Source organism: Phoca vitulina, unplaced genomic scaffold (assembly GCF_004348235.1).
Source record: "Phoca vitulina isolate PV1807 unplaced genomic scaffold, GSC_HSeal_1.0 scaffold20, whole genome shotgun sequence".
Classification (NCBI taxonomy): Eukaryota; Metazoa; Chordata; class Mammalia; order Carnivora; family Phocidae; genus Phoca; species Phoca vitulina.
Window position 1 is genome coordinate 37,287,201 of NW_022589723.1, and position 17,369 is coordinate 37,304,569.

General features: G+C 42.8%; 1 protein-coding gene and 1 pseudogene across 1 annotated transcript; one reads left to right on the plus strand and one right to left on the minus strand.

Moving 5' to 3' along the window:
- Positions 1–1,298: 1,298 nt before the first annotated feature.
- On the minus strand, positions 1,299–2,238 carry LOC116640556 (annotated as a pseudogene).
- A 2,897-nt stretch (positions 2,239–5,135) lies between these two features.
- Positions 5,136–13,580, plus strand: TMEM202 (transmembrane protein 202). Its single transcript, XM_032417117.1, has 5 exons — positions 5,136–5,224; positions 5,444–5,699; positions 12,177–12,326; positions 12,664–12,795; positions 13,249–13,580. The coding sequence occupies exons 1-5, from the start codon at positions 5,144–5,146 to the stop codon at positions 13,443–13,445; spliced, it is 816 nt and encodes a 271-aa protein (XP_032273008.1). The 5' UTR covers positions 5,136–5,143; the 3' UTR covers positions 13,446–13,580.
- Positions 13,581–17,369: the final 3,789 nt, after the last annotated feature.

Genomic DNA, 17,369 nt, shown 5'->3' on the forward strand with positions numbered 1-17,369 from the left:
AATAATTGCACAGCACCCCCCACAATTTATAAATTATATACACAGATTAGTTGTCATTTAAAGAAGCACATTTAAATACAAAATAGGAGTTTTAAAAGGATGAAATAAAATTTTGTATAAATTAAAGTATATTATTTTCTCTACATACCCATGATCAGAGACTACTTTTACTTAATTTTAGGTGTGACATGATTAAGAAACCTAAATATCATACTATGCATTGAGCACCATTCTAATGCTTTTCAAATATTAATTCATGTAATTCTCATAACTACCCTGGGAGAAAGGTACCATTATTTCCATTTCACATATACGGAAACTGATGTGTAGAAGGTTAGATAACGGGCTCAACATCAGCGAGCTAGGAAGTAGTACTGCCAAAATTTTAATTGAGGCACAATCATAACTGCTACTCTATTCTTTTTTTTTTTTAGATTTTATTTATTTATTTGAGAGAGACAGAGAGAGAGTATAAGCATGGGGAGCAGCAGACAGAGGGAGAGGGAGAAGCAAGCTCCCCGCTGAGCAGGGAGCCCAGTTGGGGCTCGATCCCAAGACCCTGGGATCACGACCTGAGCCGAAGGCAGATGTCTAACCAACTGAGCCACCCAGGTGCCCCTGCTACTCTATTCTTATTAAGAATCATCGATCTCAAAAGTCATTCATTGTTAAATCAATCCAAAATTCCCAGGTGCCCCAGTGCATTATGGTTTTAATTTGCATTTCCCTCATGACTAATAAAGCTGAGCACCTTTTTCTATGTTTATTGGCCATTGCCATATCTGCCAAAATGTCAACTAAGGACTTTGCTCATTTCTCTATTAGGTTGTCTCTCTCATTGATTTGTAAGAGTTCTTTATATATTCTTGCTATGAGTTTTTTGTTAGATACACACATTGAAAAGATCTTACCCCACTCTATGGATTGCCTTTTTACGTCTCAAGGGTATCTTCTGGTGAATAGAAGTCCTCTTTATTTTATTTTATTTCATTTTATTAAGATTCTATTCATTTATTTGAGCGAGTGAGAGAGAGCACAAGCAGGGGGAGCAGCAGAGGGAGAGAGAGAAGCAGGCTCCCCGCTGAGCAGGGAGCCCGATGCGGGGCTCAATCCCAGGACCCTGGGACCACGACCGGAGCCGAAAGCAGATGCCCAACTGACTGAGCCACCCAGGCGCCCTTAGAAGTCCTGTTTTAAAAAAATTCTTGGCCTACTGCAAGGTCACAAACATATTACTCTGTTTTCTTCTAGCCAAACTGCTTTTTTTCCCCAATGCCATGAAATTAAGTTCTTCTTCCTCATGACTGAATATACACAGATAATGGAAGTAACGGGAAGCATCCGTCTGCTGTAAAGATGGGTGGAATATATAAAAATTCATTTGTTGAATTTTCTTTAAGTAGTCCTCCAGAGCAACTTGAAGAAAAGCAGGAAATGCTTTCACAAGAACACTTTTGTGGAAGGACCTAGCATGCTTTAAGTGCCAGCGTCCTGGGCTAGCAATGACACAAATATTTCATCTCTCACATTTATAGCTTCGTTCTTCCATAGAAAATCCTCTTGTGAAACACCGTATGTTGTGTTTGTCAAACACACAAATATCCAAGGAAAGGAACACCCCTCTTCTGCTACCACGATAGGGCGTTGCTCTCAAGCATGTGACAATGCCCTGTGCTTTTCCAGCGTGACTTGTGGCATGAGTTGTATGAAGTTCCTGTTGGGTAAATAGTTCTATTGTTAAATGAAGAGGAGAGTTCTGTGCGTTTTCAGCAGAATTTTTCAGTTCCCGGATGTTATATGCTTTGTCATCCAAATTTTAGTCTCCTTTACCAATGATTGTCATAAGCCATCTTTTAGTCAGAGTATATCTTTTGATAGCAGCTTCCCAGCTGCTTTTTTTTTTTCTCAGTCCCCCGTGGTGGGGGCCTGGCTTTTACCCCTTGGGGCTCTGCAAGGTCAGTCTGGGGGCCCAGGAGAGGGGCTTGCCTCTGCTGGTGCCTCATCTAGTTCACTGGCCACCTGCTGTGGTGGTGAAATGTTAAAGGATACACCATCCACATGTTTTTCCAAAACTGCATTCACATCAGTCCAATTGTTTTCTCAGAGACTGAGTCCTCAACCAGCCTGAGCCAGTTTCACATTGAAGGGCACCAGGGCAAGAGCAGAGCTGCAGGATTCTGCAGGGAGGAGCTGGGAGCATAAAAAGCCCCCATAATCTGGTTTCGGCTGCAGCTCCATGTTGTGTCAGGTTGGTGCTGGAAGCTCAGGGTCCACTGGCCTCAGCCGTGCTCCTCCTGGACCCTGGAGGCTGCAGGGCAGTGGCTGCTAGACAGGCTGGGGACCCCAAATTGCTTTTAAAGTGGGGAAATAGCAGTATACACAGCCACCAGTTACGCACGAATGCTGGTTTTGTCATATGCATGCAGGCCCTAGCAAGTTCCCAGCTGGCCAGAGCATCCTACCTCTCAGTAGGCCTGAGAGTCCAGTGGTGCCTGACCTGTTCCTTCAATAGCTGGAGAGTTGCATCATTTACCAATCAGACACTGGTCACAAAATGACCTGTTACCCCACATTACATCAATATCCTCTCTTTGGTAATGTTCCGGTTTAGTGGAACTAGTGAAGTGGGGAGTGGTGACACATTCTGTTCGTCAACATTAATATTTCCTCTGTTTCAGGGGGGCCTGTGCCAAGGTCATGCTTCAGCAAACTTGGAAAGACAGTTTAAAAAAGAATAATGAGGCTGGCTGGCTCAGTCGGGAGATCATGTGACTCTTAATCTCAGGGTTGTGAGTTCGAGTCCCACGTTGGGTGTAGAGATTACTAAAAAAATAAATAAACTTAAAAAAAATAAAAAACAGGGGCTCCTGGGTGGCTCAGTCGTTAAGTGTCTGCCTTCGGCTCAGGTCATGATCCCAGGGTCCTGGGATCAAGCCCCGTGTAGGGCTCCCTGCTCCGCGGGAAGCCTGCTTCTCCCTCTCCCACTCCCCCTGCTTGTGTTCCCTCTCTCTGTCAAATAAATAAATAAAATCTTTAAAAATAATAAAATAAAATAAAAAACAATAGATAGTATTTACTGAGCACATATTAAGGCATTGTGCTAAGAGCTTTATGCATATTATCTCATTTAATCCTCACAAAATGAAGCAGGAATGATTATTAACCCAGTTTTAGAGATGAAGAAACTGATGTTCAGTGAGGTTAAGGAAATTGCCTCAAAGAACCAAGCCAGTGAGTGTTGGAACTAAGTAAGTGCTAGAACGGGGACTGAAATGCAAGCCTGGGTATTCAATGCCTATGTCTAGCTCCCTAGGCATGCATGTGCATGTCACAGTCATGCTGTGCAAGCCACTTAGCTACAGATGGAAAGTCTTTCCTCCAATCAAGCCAGGAGTGCTAGCGTTTTACATTAATTGAAACATCACAATATAATTGCATAGCATGGGCCTAAAGGACTCTTTGTGATCTAGCTCTGGCCTATATCTGCAACCCTCAACCCTCCCCTTGGAGTCTGTACCTAGTAGAACCATACTGCTTCTAGTGCCCCGAGAACCTCATGCCTTGAGACATACTATTCTCCTCACCTCAAATGCCCTGTCACCTCTATTACCTGGAAAATTCCTTTGAAATCCAGCTAATACATCACCTCTTCCAGTAAAGCTTCCCTAATTTTCCTCTGACAATGTTAACCATTCTGTCCTCTGCACCAACCTCTCTCCTTTACATAAAAATACATTGCAGGGCGCCTGTGTGGCTCAGTTGATTAAATGTCTGCCTTCGGCTCAGGTCATGATCCCAGGGTCCTGGGATCAAGTCCCACATCGGGCTCCCTGCTCAGAGGGGAGTCTGCTTCTCCCTCTACCTTTCCCCCCTGCTTGTGATCTCCCTCTCTCTCTCTCAAATAAAAAAAAAAAATCTTTAAAAAAAAAAATATATGTATTGCTCATTCATTCCTTTAACATTAAATACTGTTCTTTCCAGGCACTAGGCTAAGTGCCAGGAAACAGAGAGTCAAATGACACTTTTGGAGAAAGAGGACATCATGCTAGAGCATGGACATAAGCTAGCTAAGTGCCAGTTGTCCCCCCACCCCCAGCTGACATAAAGTATAGGTTTTGACAGGTCGGGGCAGGTGAGGAAAGGGCATGCTCGGAGAAAAGTGTGATAGGGCATTCTGATTCAGCCCAAATTGTGGACTCAGAGTTTATCTGCTCGTGGAAAACAAGAGCAGGCAATGCAGCTGGCCATTAATTTGAATAAATGTCCAGGATGGGGAACAGGATGGCGTCTGTTCCGCATCTTGGACTGATTTTGAGCCCTCATGGGAGGAGGAGTTAGGACCAACTCTGAGAGAGTCATTTGAAAAGAAGACTTTGAGCTCCTCTGGGCACAAGCTGTGCTGGCTGTGGGAGCAGGGGAAGGCCATCCTCCTCGCTTTCCCAGAGAACCCAACCCTGCCACCCGGCCCGTGAATGGTAGCTTTCAGCACGCTGGCGGGCAGCCCCCCATGCTGGGGAGACTGGCGTTTTCACGGTGGGCCCTGGCAGCCCTGGCAGCGACAGGCAGGGGTGTCACGCCCTTCAGGGGCTTCATGAGGAGAGGGCATTGAAGCGCGGGAACTTGAGCAAGAAAGGAAGAAAAGGCTGGATGCTGCATGCCGAACCATGGCCAACAGACTGGTTCCTGAGCCTGTTGAGACACACCTGGGGCCCCTCCACTTAGCGGTGGGGCAAGAGCGTGAAGGCCATCCCGGCTACTGGTAATCTTGAATTCTAACCACAAGCTGCTAAGTCCTGAAGCCACCTGAGTTAACTTCTTTATTTGCTGTTAGGGAGCTGTGTCTCATTCATCTTTCTCTCCCAGGTCCTAACACAAAGCCTGACACACAGTAACTGCTGACAGAATATTTGTGGATTTCTTTAATGAAGGAGCTGAAAGGAGTCAGACAAAGGAGGGTGGGGAGCATCGTATACACATGCACCTGATTAAAATGTGATGATTTGTTCCTGATCTGATCAGACCCAGAATATGAAACAGACATGGAATCTGGCCCATGGGTTCTGGCCCCTTTTGATTCTGCCAGCACGTGTGGGAGGTGCGGAGACAAATTCCGTGGCAGTTAGAAAGCGAGCTGGCTGCCAAGATGGAGAAGAGGGAACACTTAGTCTTGACCTTCTATAATCCTAAGGCTCCCAAAATTCAGGGGAATCGGAACTACCAAAGGGTGAGGAGGTACCTAATTGTAGGTCAGATGGGAGGAAGAAGACTTACTTAAAGGTGGGCCAAGACAGAGTGCCCTAAAGGTAGAGAAATATCACCCTGGGTAAGGAGAGACATCCACAGATCAAACCCACATGGGGATACTTAAGGGAGTGATGAGTAGGAGACCCTGGGGATCAAGGGTGATCTTTTTGGGTAGGCAATATTTCCCTCATCCTTGTAGCCTACCCTCCCCATCAACAAACATGCGAGTGCCACGATACCACCCCAGAGGCGGCAGCACCATGTGGATCAGACACACATCTACATCCGAATGTTCTGTGGCAGCCTGTGTGGTTTTGGTCTCCTAATGCTGATCTGCACAACCCCACTGAACTGGGTGCAGTTCCTGGTGGTCAAGAATGGCCTTGAACTCTACGCAGGACTCTGGATCTCATGCAACCATGAGCTGTGCTGGAGCCGCACACCCAAACCGCCCTGTGAGTGCCACCAAACCAAACGCCACAGGCCCCACAGTTCCCAGAGCTTTCTGCCACATTGGCTCTTCATCTTTCTTCCTCCAAGATCTCTTTGCCCTCACCGCTCCGAGTCCAAGATGGGTCTCAGGCAAATTGTGGATATAGCCATCCTTTTCTTTGGTGTCTCAGTGTACCCTTTCTCCCTCCTACTCCCGGTTGTTCTCTCTCCCAACTTAGTAGTTGATACTCTCTTTACTCTCTGGGAAGAACTCTTTGGGCCTTTATAAGCTGTCACTGTGAAGCAATGTGATGAGTATTCTAATGTGGCTTGCAGAAATAGAAGTAATTGATCAGAACTGGGAAACAAAGCAAAGTGTCTCAGCCTCCATGAGATTTAACTTTTTTAAAAAATTCCTTTAAGATTTTATTTATTTATTTGAGAGAGAGTGAGAGAGAAAGAGAGCACAAGTAGGGGGGAGAGGGAGAGGGAGAAGCAGACTCCCCACTGAGCAGGGAGCCCGATGCAGGGCTTGCTCCTAGGACCCTGAGATCATGACCTGAGGCAAAGACAGATGCTTAACCGACTGAGCCACCCAGATGCCCCCAGATTTAACTTTTAAGGTCAATTTGTTCTTCCGCCAACAGTAGAAGGGAATAGAAATGCATGTCAGATATGTGGTATAACAAATGCCAGCTATTTAGAATACATTATTAACGTCAAATTTTATGTGAATTTAGGTAAATCTGAAAATGCAATACAAAACATTTAAAAATAAGTTTCTAGGGCTAGAAGATACCATATGCATAAGTTTTTAAATCAGAACCAAGACTTAGAGGAAAGACATAACTACACTAAACAGTTTCCCCATCATCCTCAAAAGATACATTTACATAGAGAAACAGGTATTGTGAAAGAAAACATGCATGAATAAAGCATTTATTTCTCCTTCTCAGATAAGCAGGGGTCCCAGATGCTGGAGGCGGAGTTGGGGGTTGCACCTAGGCTCAACCCTGAACTGGAGCATCTATGGCATGTGGAACTAAGGAGCAGGACCCTAACAAAAGAGCTTGAGAAGAAACTAAAATCAAAGGCAGGCAGACAATTCAATTACATCTCCAGCTTAAAAGAAAAACTAGGGAAAACATTTGCAACAAATATGAAAGATAAAAGACAAGTGGCCTTGATATTTTTTTAAAAAACAAAAAAGGTGAATACCCTAATAAATTCTTGATAAATAGACAATTCATAGAACAAAAGCTAAAAGTATCTAATAAACATCAGAAAAACTATTTTAACCTTAATCATTAAAGAAAGGCAAGTCAAACGGACAATGAGATAAGATTTTTCAAACAGGACATTAGCAGAGATTTTTAAATGATGATGCACAATGCTGGACACTCTCACATACACTGGGGACCATAAATGGGTACAACCAAAGCAATATGATTATGTGTATCTGGAGATTTACACTCACGAATTCCATTTCTAGGGAAATGGAGTAAAAGATATAGGCATAAAAATTGAGCTGCCATCATATTTATGTAAGTGTGCCCAGGCCAAAATTCAGGACTTGAGATTATTATTTGAATGTTTAATGAGTCAGAATCTTGGAATTTTGTCACTTACAGTAGCAAATAGTTTATTTCTTGCAGCCTGGAATTCACCTGAGGCCAACTGTTAATGATTTAGAGAAGGTCAACTGAGTCCTTTAAGTACACAATTATAAGTCAAGTATCTACCCTATTTCCAATGTTAACTAGTCCTAATTCTAAGATCAGTAAGTAGTCTGCAATACAGAGCTCATAATGAATTCCCCAAATGTAATGAATATGTCCAGGCCTCATGAACCTGTTACAATATGTTATTATTGACCCAAACATTATTATCCAAATTCGAGAACTTTGAATTTTCACCTACTGATTGCAAGAATTCAGCCCCCTTTCCTATGGTACCCCCTGTCATTTCTGAGAGTTTCATGGGGACTCTCTCTGGTGGGCTCAAGAATATGTGTGCTCATGATCTTGTGTCCTGGACTCACATGAGGCCATTGTGGCTCTGGCTCTGACTTTTCCTGGTTCTAGATGACTGATAGCCTCTCTGCTGCAGCTGTTGCTAATAGAATGGAGAAGGGGTGGGAGGTAGTAGGCACCATCCTTCACTTTTATTGCTAGGTTTAAGTTGCCACAGAGGGTAACTTAAACCATCTGGAAGACTGTGGGAAAGAAGGGTAGGTCTTTTAGTCCGAGCACTGGAGCCTCCAGAGCCAGGGCCCTGGGAACCACTGCACAAGAAACACAGCCAAGCTGTGTGGGGATGCTTAATTCTGGCACTCCAACCAGGTTACCAGGGAACCTAAATCCTCAGCCAATTTCACAGCCTCCTCTCCAGGATGCTAGGTCTCCATCCACGATCTTTTCCATTCCCAAACCACCTTCTTTTCCTTGAGCCTGGGGAGGTTTTGTCTCAGCCTTCTGTTGTTGGAACAAAGGTGCAATGTCAACAGTGTGGAGGTTTAGATTTGGCTAAATAAGTGGGCCGATCCCTCAGCAGCACCTTTTTCATCCATATCCACATCCCACCTCTATTCACTCAGTCTAGCTCCTTCATAACTAAAAGGATCCTGATCCTTTTGGAGCACTGCCTCCCTATCCTGGCTTTGATTTTTGCTGAAGGACCTAGGGTACGGCAAGAGGAATTCCAGGAGATCCTGCCCACCAGTTACAAACCACCAAATGGTGAGTGTTCTCAGTTCGCTGAGAAATCATTACTGCTTTCCGGTAGGGTTGTATTCCTTCCAGTCTTGGTAGCTTTTATGTCCTACCCGATGGTGCTCTGAAGTACAGAATCACTGACTGGGACAACCCTGAGGACCCTACCAAGGATCTTACCAAGCTTTTCAAATGATTCGGACTTCTTCCTCTCCAAATTGAAAGTGACATCCCCTCTCTTCCCAGGGCATTAGCTTCATTGCGTTCAGTAAACTGGGGTGTTGGCCTTGCTTTTCCTGCAACCCAAGGCCACATCAAAGAATATTACTAAGGAAATCTTCAGAAATGTTTGGATACAGATGACCTACCCGTGGGTGTTCCTTATATCTAGGGCACTTCTCTTTTCCTGGACCAAAACTTCTTACTGACAAGAAATAACTTAGGTCCTGAGATCTTTGAAACTTTGACAAGTAAGCTGCTGTAAAAACTGATGTTTAAAAGCTGATATAGCTTTTGGTCTTATAGGAGATGGGGGCTCAAACTCAGGTTTAGGATGTTTCTTTTGTTTTGCTCAGTAAATTAGAAAAAAACCCATAAAGTTAACCAAATGCAGCCATTTTATATTATGGAGCTAAGTGTTTAGTTTGGTCAGATAATTAGTTGTGTATCACTAGTAGGCTTGCTTCCTGTGGAGGTGAGATTATCCTATGCTGCAAATCTTTAGCTGTTCCTTTGGAGGTGTGAGTGATCTTGTTTATGTAGTTTCAGGAGATGAGGATCTAAGACAGAGAAGATTGGAAGCACATGAAGGCAAGTTTTCCCCTCATTGGTGGAAGAAAGACTAGACCATAACATATATTAGACAGGACTTGGACTGGATATCTCAGTATACTTTTGTGTTTTATTTCATTTGAACTAGCATAAGTTGAAGAGTGAACCTAGGGGTGCCTGGGTGACTCAGATGGTTAAGCGTCTGCCTTCAGCTTGGGTCATGATCCCAGGGTCCTGGGATGGAGCCCCACGTCCAGCTCCTGGCTCAGCAGGGAGCCTGCTTCTCCCTCTGCTTCTCCCCCTGCTCATGCTCTCTCTCTATCTCTGTCTTGAATGAATAAATAAAATCTTTAAAAAAAAATAAAGAGTGAACCTACTCATGAAGATTCAGAAGAATCTCACAGATTCCCAAAGGCAGGAAGTTTGTTGTACCTTAGGAGATTCCAGAAGAGACTGGGATCTCAGACGAAGAAAATCAAGCCCACCACTTAGTCTCTCTAGAGTTGCTTTGTCGTTCATCTTTGTTTATACTTTGCTTTATCACTACAGCTCAATTTTTCCTGTTTATTAGTGTGCCAGTGCCCAAAAAGTGATATCTCAGTCTGGCTATGTATCTTCTTGGTTCAAGCAAGCAAAAAAGGAAATTAGCATCAATCAGTCTCAAATCCAAATTTCTAAGCATAAGAATCAAATTGGTCCAACTTAGGTCAGATCTCCTTACTTTTTCCAATTAGCTATGGTCAGGGGACTATAGGCAAAGGGCCAGGGCTATAGGCAAGGGCTGCTAGGTCTTGTGGGGGATTGTGGGCTAAATACCATGAACGATGCCTATCACACTGGGCTTCCTGCAGCTCAAAGCAGGCTGATGGTTCTGACTGGCTACATATCCTGCAATTCTGAATGACCCAGATTTCAGGAAATGCATTGCTCTTGGGTTATCATGTTTTAATGTGGCTAACTTGTTTTGGCCACAGAACAACTCACCTCTATGTGTAGGCGTGTGGTTTCTCTTCATGGACTTTACTATTATCGATGATGTTAGTAAGTGGTGAGTTCTAGAGAACAAAATAAGACTTAAAAGGCAGATCTTAAACTGGGATAAGCTTTGATATAGTTTCTTCTCTCTGGGTTACTTGGAAGCTGGACTAGGATTCTCAGGCATAGAAGTGCTTAGAGAACTTTCAGTGGTAGAGACGAGCTGGCCCCTGTTACCTTGAGACAGGAAAAAAGCTAGACAAGGAAGCACCCTCTAAAGGATATTAAAGAGATTGCAGGATCTGTAGCATCTCAGGAGAGCTATATTTACTTGCAATTGTGTGTTATCCTTTATTTCCTTTTTAAAAGGTTTTTATTTAAATTACAGTTAGTTAACGTACAGTGTTATATTAGTTTCAGGTGTACAATACAGTGATTCAACACTTCCATACAACATCGGGTGCTCATCACAACAAGTGCATTCCTTAATCTCCATCCCCTATTTCACCCATTCCCCCATCCACCTCCGTGCTGGTAACCATCAGTTTGTTCTCTAGAGATAAGAGTCTGTTTCTTGGTTTACCTCTCTCTCTCTCCCACTTTTTTTCTCTTTGCTTGTTTGTTTTGTTTCTTCAGTTCCACATATGAGTGAAATCATATGGTATTTGTCTTTTCTCTGACTTATTTCGCTTAGCCTAATGCTCTCTAGCTCCCTCCTTGTCATTGCAGATGGCAAGATCTCATTGTTTTTTATGGCTGAGTAATATCCAAGTATAGCTATAGATATATTTATAGATATATGTGTAGATATAGATATATAGATATATCTATTTATCTGTATCACATCTTCTTTATCCATTCATCAATCAATGGACTTGGGCTGTTGATTATGTTTCCATAATTTGGCTATTGTAGATAATGCTGCTATAAACATTGGGGTGCATGTATCTTAAAAAATTGCTCTCGAAGTCAAGGGAAGCATCTGTTTCATATTAGGGAGGTGGTAGCAAAAAGTAATGTTTATCATGCCCTTTCTTCTCTCTTACCAACATCCAGTCTGCAGAGAGCAGAGATCTTGAGCCAGGAGATGAGAAAGGAAGCAGTGTTATGGTACTTGGGTAAGGGCTTTGGAGATAAAGAACTCTAGCAGACCTCTCCCTGAGCAAACATGAGGCAGGGCCTTGAGGGACTCTCAAGAAAAAAAAAAACAAAAAAACAAATAGGAGATATTTTTAGGGTGTTAAATTCCTGCAATCCAGTAAATTCAGGCTTGAAATCATTACAGTATGGGAGTTTAAGTAAATGGGACTTCATTTTGTAGTCATAGGCTGACAAGGCTTATGCAAGCCAGATAGATTTAAAAGAGAAAAAACAAATAGAAACAAACTACAAGGCCAACAATGGTTAAATCATTAGGCGAAATATGTTAATATGATAAATTGTTCAGTAGTCATTAAAAATGATGTTTACAACAGGTGACTGGGGAAAAAATATCTTACCATATAATCTTAAGAAAAAAATCACTTGATATTCAGTATCATACCCACTATGTACAGAGGATAGAAAAATACTGGAAAGAAATAATATAAAATGCTAACAATAGCTGCCCTGGGTAGTGGGATTGTGGCTGATTTTTTTCCTGCTTCTTGGCACTTTTGTAGCCTTTCCAATGCTTATATTGAACAACGTATTACTTTTAGAATTAGAATTAGGAATAAGAAACTGTTTTAATACGTGTCGTGATGTTTAGAGTCACACTTCTTAGAAGCTAGTTTACATCTAAGTTAAATGGGTTAATGCATCCAGAACTATTTGTATATTATCTTCAGTTTTACAATGAAGGCTTTGCCTTCACAGTAAATAAATTCTGAGTATCAATGGAAAAACTGGGAAGTAAGATCCTTATTTGTGCCCTGGATGCCACATGGCAAGCTCTGCTTCATCTCCTTAGTTCTCACGCCCTTCTCTAAGACTCTGTCTGGTTTTAAGAGAGGTTCCCCCGCTGGACTAACCAAGCCTTCCCTTTCTCCTTCCCCTTGGCAGATTACCTTCAGTTTTCCAGGGCTTTCTTCCTCATCTCTCTCTTCTCCACACTCGTTGCCCTTGGCTGGCTCATCAGCTCTTGCCTGCCTAGAAGAGGAAGCTTAACCACCAACTTGGATCTGAAGGTATCCATACTCAGCTTCATCTCAGGTACAGACCTAGATTGGCAGGGTAATACCAGGGTGAAACTGTCAAGGGAACCAAGTTTCTCCGTGGGCCTTTCATTCTCTTTTTCTTGTCCCTTTCCTCTTCTTCAGTATCACATCAAGTTGCCAGCCACCTGCCCTCTCCTACTGTATAAAACACACTTCAGCTGACTTAGCCCGGGGGAGAGGTAGAAGCTCCTTTCTTTTTCCCATCTTGGTAAATCCCTAAGTTTTAATTCTGCCATACATATGGCATCTGGAAGCAGAAGGAAAGTTGGAGGGGGTGGTCAAGGCAGACTGAAGACACTGATGGGTCGTGACATCTTTTCTTCTGGTCCTAGCCATCTCCCTGCTCCTCTGCCTCGTCCTATTTCTGGCACAGGTTCACTGGCATGCTAAGGATGCCTTGGAGCCAGATCTCCTATGGGTCTATCATATTAATTGGTGGAGTGACTTCTTATACACGTTTTCTGGTGAGTCAGTCCCCTTATGCAAGAAGGATGGAAGAGGAAGTCACTTCTTGAAAGGGAGGTAGAAGTCTAGGAGAAATAGAAGCACTGACTGTTCCTATTTAGACTATTCATACCTGGAGAGGCAGCATGGTATGGTGAGGAAAGCATGGATTTTGGAGTCTGGAAACCTAAATTTAGCAACCTGTTCTACCATTAACTGAGGCATGCACAGGTTGAGTGACTTGCCTAAGACTACACAGAAAGTCGTAGAACCATCATTTGAATCTAGGAGGTTCAAGCTTTGTCTTCACCATGTGAGAAATACTATAATGCAATGAGAGCACAGGAGGATAAAGTAACTGTGCTGGGGGAGAGGAGGGTTGGCTTTTAGAACTGAGGAAAGCATGAGTAAGAATTTTAAAAGTCTAAAGACTATCTATCTATTGAAACTCACCTCAAATTCTTCTCCTCTAGGGATCATCTCCTTCCTCAACTACATAACTTTCAGATTTCCTTCCCTTGATCGAAATGTCAGTGCAATTCCCATAGAGCAGTCAAGGCTGGGGGTTGGTCCAGTGACTACAGTAGTACCTGATGAAGATGAAAGGTTAAGGTCTGATAAGGAATCTCCAGTTGAGGAAGAGAAAACAGCCCCAGAAGCAGAACCGTGATGGTGATAGGAAAACCCAACTACTGCTTGTCTTAAAAACGGAGGAGAGGCTGAATTGGAAATGATGGTGCAGATTTTAGGAAACTCTCCTAATATCATGTCCATGTTACTGAAAGAGAAAGCATTAAAGCTGCTGAAATGTGTTTTGTGTGCACTGGATCTAAAATATGTATTATAGTCATAAAGAAAATAATAAAATTTTACTTAAGAGAAAATTTCTAAGAGAAAACATCAGTGGTTATGGTCATGAATGAAAGAAACTAACAACAGCTGCATGGTGTAGATCAGAGATCTCTTTGGGCATCAGGGATCTTACAGACCTGAATGATTCATGGAGAAAGATGCCACCTAATTCTACTTGAAATTTTCTTTTTATGTGTGGCCTTGGGCACACTCAGGGTGGAAGGCATTTGATCAATATTGTTGAATTGGAATTGCAGATCATTACCAGCAATGGAATGAATATGAGTGGCGATAATATCTACCATCCAAAGAAGCTGAAGGGTGTTGGGGGAGGAGGAAGGTTCTGGGGAATCCGTGAGGTCCCATTTCTTGTGAGGTTTGGTAATTTGGAACACTTACAGTCTTATTACATGAGCCCACTGCTTCTCCCTAGGTGGGGAAATATCTTAACCAGGCCCCCACAAGCTCTCTGAAATTCTACACAAAATTTATGTATGCACTTTTTTTGTGAAGAGAGCCACAGATTCCATCAGATTCTTGATAGGCCTGTGACTCTTTCGACTCCTTAGGCATCAATTTTGTTTTAATGAGCCAAATGAGGCTAAAGGACTTTCTTCAGCCTAAGTATCTATGTGAACCAAATTGAAAGATTAGTCCGTTTTATATACCCTGTAAAACTAAGTAAGGGGGGGTGTGTGATGATTTCAGGCCATCATATAAGTCTTTTGATGGCTAGAGATCCCTTTCAAACCCAAACCAGGTTCCATGCAGAAAGTCCCTGACATCCATTTTGCCCTTTATTCCTTTAGAAGCTACCAAGACTACTCTATTGGTTGAGGTCCATACTTCTCCCCAAATCTGGCAATGGAATGGACTAAAATGCCCAACATCGCCCCTTGCTTCTCTTAAAGATAAGCTTTTGGGTCCTTTTGGTTTAATTTAGAGATTTATTGGTAACCTTTGTAGAAAACAGACATAGCAGACATGGAGCAATTAAGTAGTTCTTTTTTTTGAGTGGTTCTTACAATTTATGTAGTTTTTATAATCCTGGTCCCTGATCAGGAATACCCAAACATTTCCAGATGGTAACAGAAAGACCATTAGATTAATATTTTTAAAGATTTTATTTATTTATTTGAGGGAGAGAGAGCATGAGTGGGAGGGGGAGGGGCAGAGGGAGAGGGAGAAGCAGGCTCCCCGCTGAGCAGGGAGCCTGACACGGGACTCAATCCCAGGACCCTGGGTCATGACCTGACCCGAAGGCAGACGCTTAACTGACTGAGCCACCCAGGCGCCCTAGATTAATATTTTAGCTTTTATTCCTTTTTTTTTAAAGATTTTATTTATTTATTTGAGAGAGAGAATGAGAGAGAGAGAGAGAGAGAGCATGAGAAGGGGGAGGGTCAGAGGGAGAAGCAGACTCCCCGCTGAGCAGGGAGCCCGATGCGGGACTTGATCCTGGGACTCCAGGATCATGACCTGAGCCGAAGGCAGTGGCTTAACCAACTGAGCCACCCAGGCGCCCTTAGCTTTTATTCCTAAGGATAAGAGTTTAGCAGTACAAGCACGTGTGCGCCCACCCATAGAGACACACATACAAACACACATATATACACACACTTCATTTTGACCCTATCTTAGAAAACTCTCCATGTTGGCGCCTCTTCTTAGCAGGTGACCTTAGTTATAGCAAAATGACTGGTGCCTCGTTACTTCAAGGGGCCTCATTTCAGAGGCTCCTCAGGCTGTTCCTGAGCCTTTGCAAGAACAGGTATGTATTGAAGTCCAGCTCCCCTTCCTCCCACACCCCTCATACACTAAGTATACCCCACACATTGACGAATGAAGAGTTCATTAAGGTCACAAGCTTTACTTATAATTCAGTTGGAATACTTTAGTTGTAGGATTAAACTGACAGAGAGTTAAGTATTCATGACTCTTTAGGAAATGGAAGTCTTAAATGGGATGAGAAGAAGGAAGTAGGTCTGAGTGAGAGTGGAAAATGCTAGATTATAAGAAAGTAACCATAAAGGCCCTGGCTATTAGGAGAGAATGGGTAGTAATTATAACTTAGTTTTCTACTTTGCAAGCAGGAAATGATCTTAAAAGAAAGAGACAACCTTTCATTGCTCTTTTAGAAGCTGAATGCTCTATTTTCTTCTTTCTTGCTTTCTTTTCTTGTAGAGATTCCTTTAAAACCTTAAGTGAATTTCCAATAAGATAGCTCAGTAAATCACCCTTCAATACCTTCCCTCTACTTCAAATACATTGCATGATAGATGAAGTGGAAGGGGAGGGAGAGGGAGAAGGAGGCAGAAGGTAGAAGAGGGAGAGAGGGAGAGAGATGCGAGGATGAGGAATATAGCCAGTTTAAAACAAGACAAGCATTTTCACAGACCAGAAAAATGACCCAAACACAAGGCTTGATTTGATTTAAGCCATGGATTTAATGGGCTCTAAGTCCAAAAGTAAGTGGAAGTGAACAGGAAGTCAGCTGCCATAAAGTGAAAAGAGTTAAAGTACTTCTCCAGACATGGACTAGCGGTGGGTTCATGGCTCTAGCTCAAACTAGGGACTTATGGAAAGTCACCAAGGCGTGATTGGGGCTATAGCTTACTTGGAACCAATCCTTGAAGAGGTAAAAAGACACAAATACAACCGGGCTTAACCAAGCAGCCCATTGGTTCATTAACCAGGTCTGTGATATTCCCTGACAACATAGCAGAACAGGAAATCTGAAATACCATATTATGAGAACTGACGCTGGACTGGGGCACTTGGCCAAAGTAAGGAAACCCCCAAACCATTCGATGGTATGAGCACAAAGGGAGAGAAAGAAAAGAAAAAGGCAACAAAAAAATTTGTGTGCCTGCAAATAGGAATTCCAAGCATGTAAAGAAATGTTCAGAAAAAAACTCAAAGTCAACAATCAGAACATGAATTAATTTCAGGTTAATTTGCAGTATAGTATGATAGAGGCTTTAAGTAGTCTTAGGATACATACAGAAATATATGACAGAATAGATACATTTTATCTATGACAGAATCACTGATTACAAAAAAAGACCCCAAACTATGAAACAAAAATACAGGGAAATAAAACAAGAACAGGTTCAAATGAAAAAGAACCCAATAGAAATCATAGAAATGAAAAATATAGTAGTCATTAAAATAAAAAAGTCAGGGCGCCTGGGTGGCTCCGTTGGTTAAGCGACTGCCTTCGGCTCAGGTCATGATCCTGGAGTCCCTGGATCGAGTCCCACATCGGGCTCCCTGCTCAGCAGGGAGTCTGCTTCTCCCTCTGACCCTCCCCCCTCTCATGCTCTCTCTATCTCATTCTCTCTCTCAAATAAATAAATAAAATCTTTAAAAAAAATAAAATAAAATAAAAAAGTCAATAAAAAGACGCTTACCTGACTGAGCCACCCAGGTGCCCTGAGTTTCAACAATTTTAAAAGGCTATTAATCAGTCTGTGTTTCCTGACCACAATGACATTAAGTTAGAATTCAATAAAAATAATAATTTTTAAAACATTCTCTATATGTTAATCTAAAAAATGCTCCTTAAAAAAATGATGAGTAGGGGCGCCTGGGTGGCTCAGTTGTTAAGCGTCTGCCTTCGGCTCAGGTCCTGATCCCAGGGTCCTGGGATCGAGCCCCGCATCAGGCTCCCTGCTCAGCGTGGAGCCTGCTTCTCCCTCTCCCACTCCCCCTGCTTGTGTTCCCTCTCTCGCTGTGTCTC

What these genes read in the sequence shown, in the direction of transcription:
- TMEM202 (XM_032417117.1), top strand. Translation starts at nt 5,144, where the DNA reads ATGGAGAAGAGGGAACACTTAGTCTTGACCTTCTATAATCCTAAGGCT. An exon ending in GGAATCGGAACTACCAAAGG is followed by an intron (nt 5,225 to 5,443) that starts GTGAGGAGGTAC and finishes TCATCCTTGTAG; the next exon opens with CCTACCCTCCCCATCAACAA. An exon ending in CCGCACACCCAAACCGCCCT is followed by an intron (nt 5,700 to 12,176) that starts GTGAGTGCCACC and finishes TCCCCTTGGCAG; the next exon opens with ATTACCTTCAGTTTTCCAGG.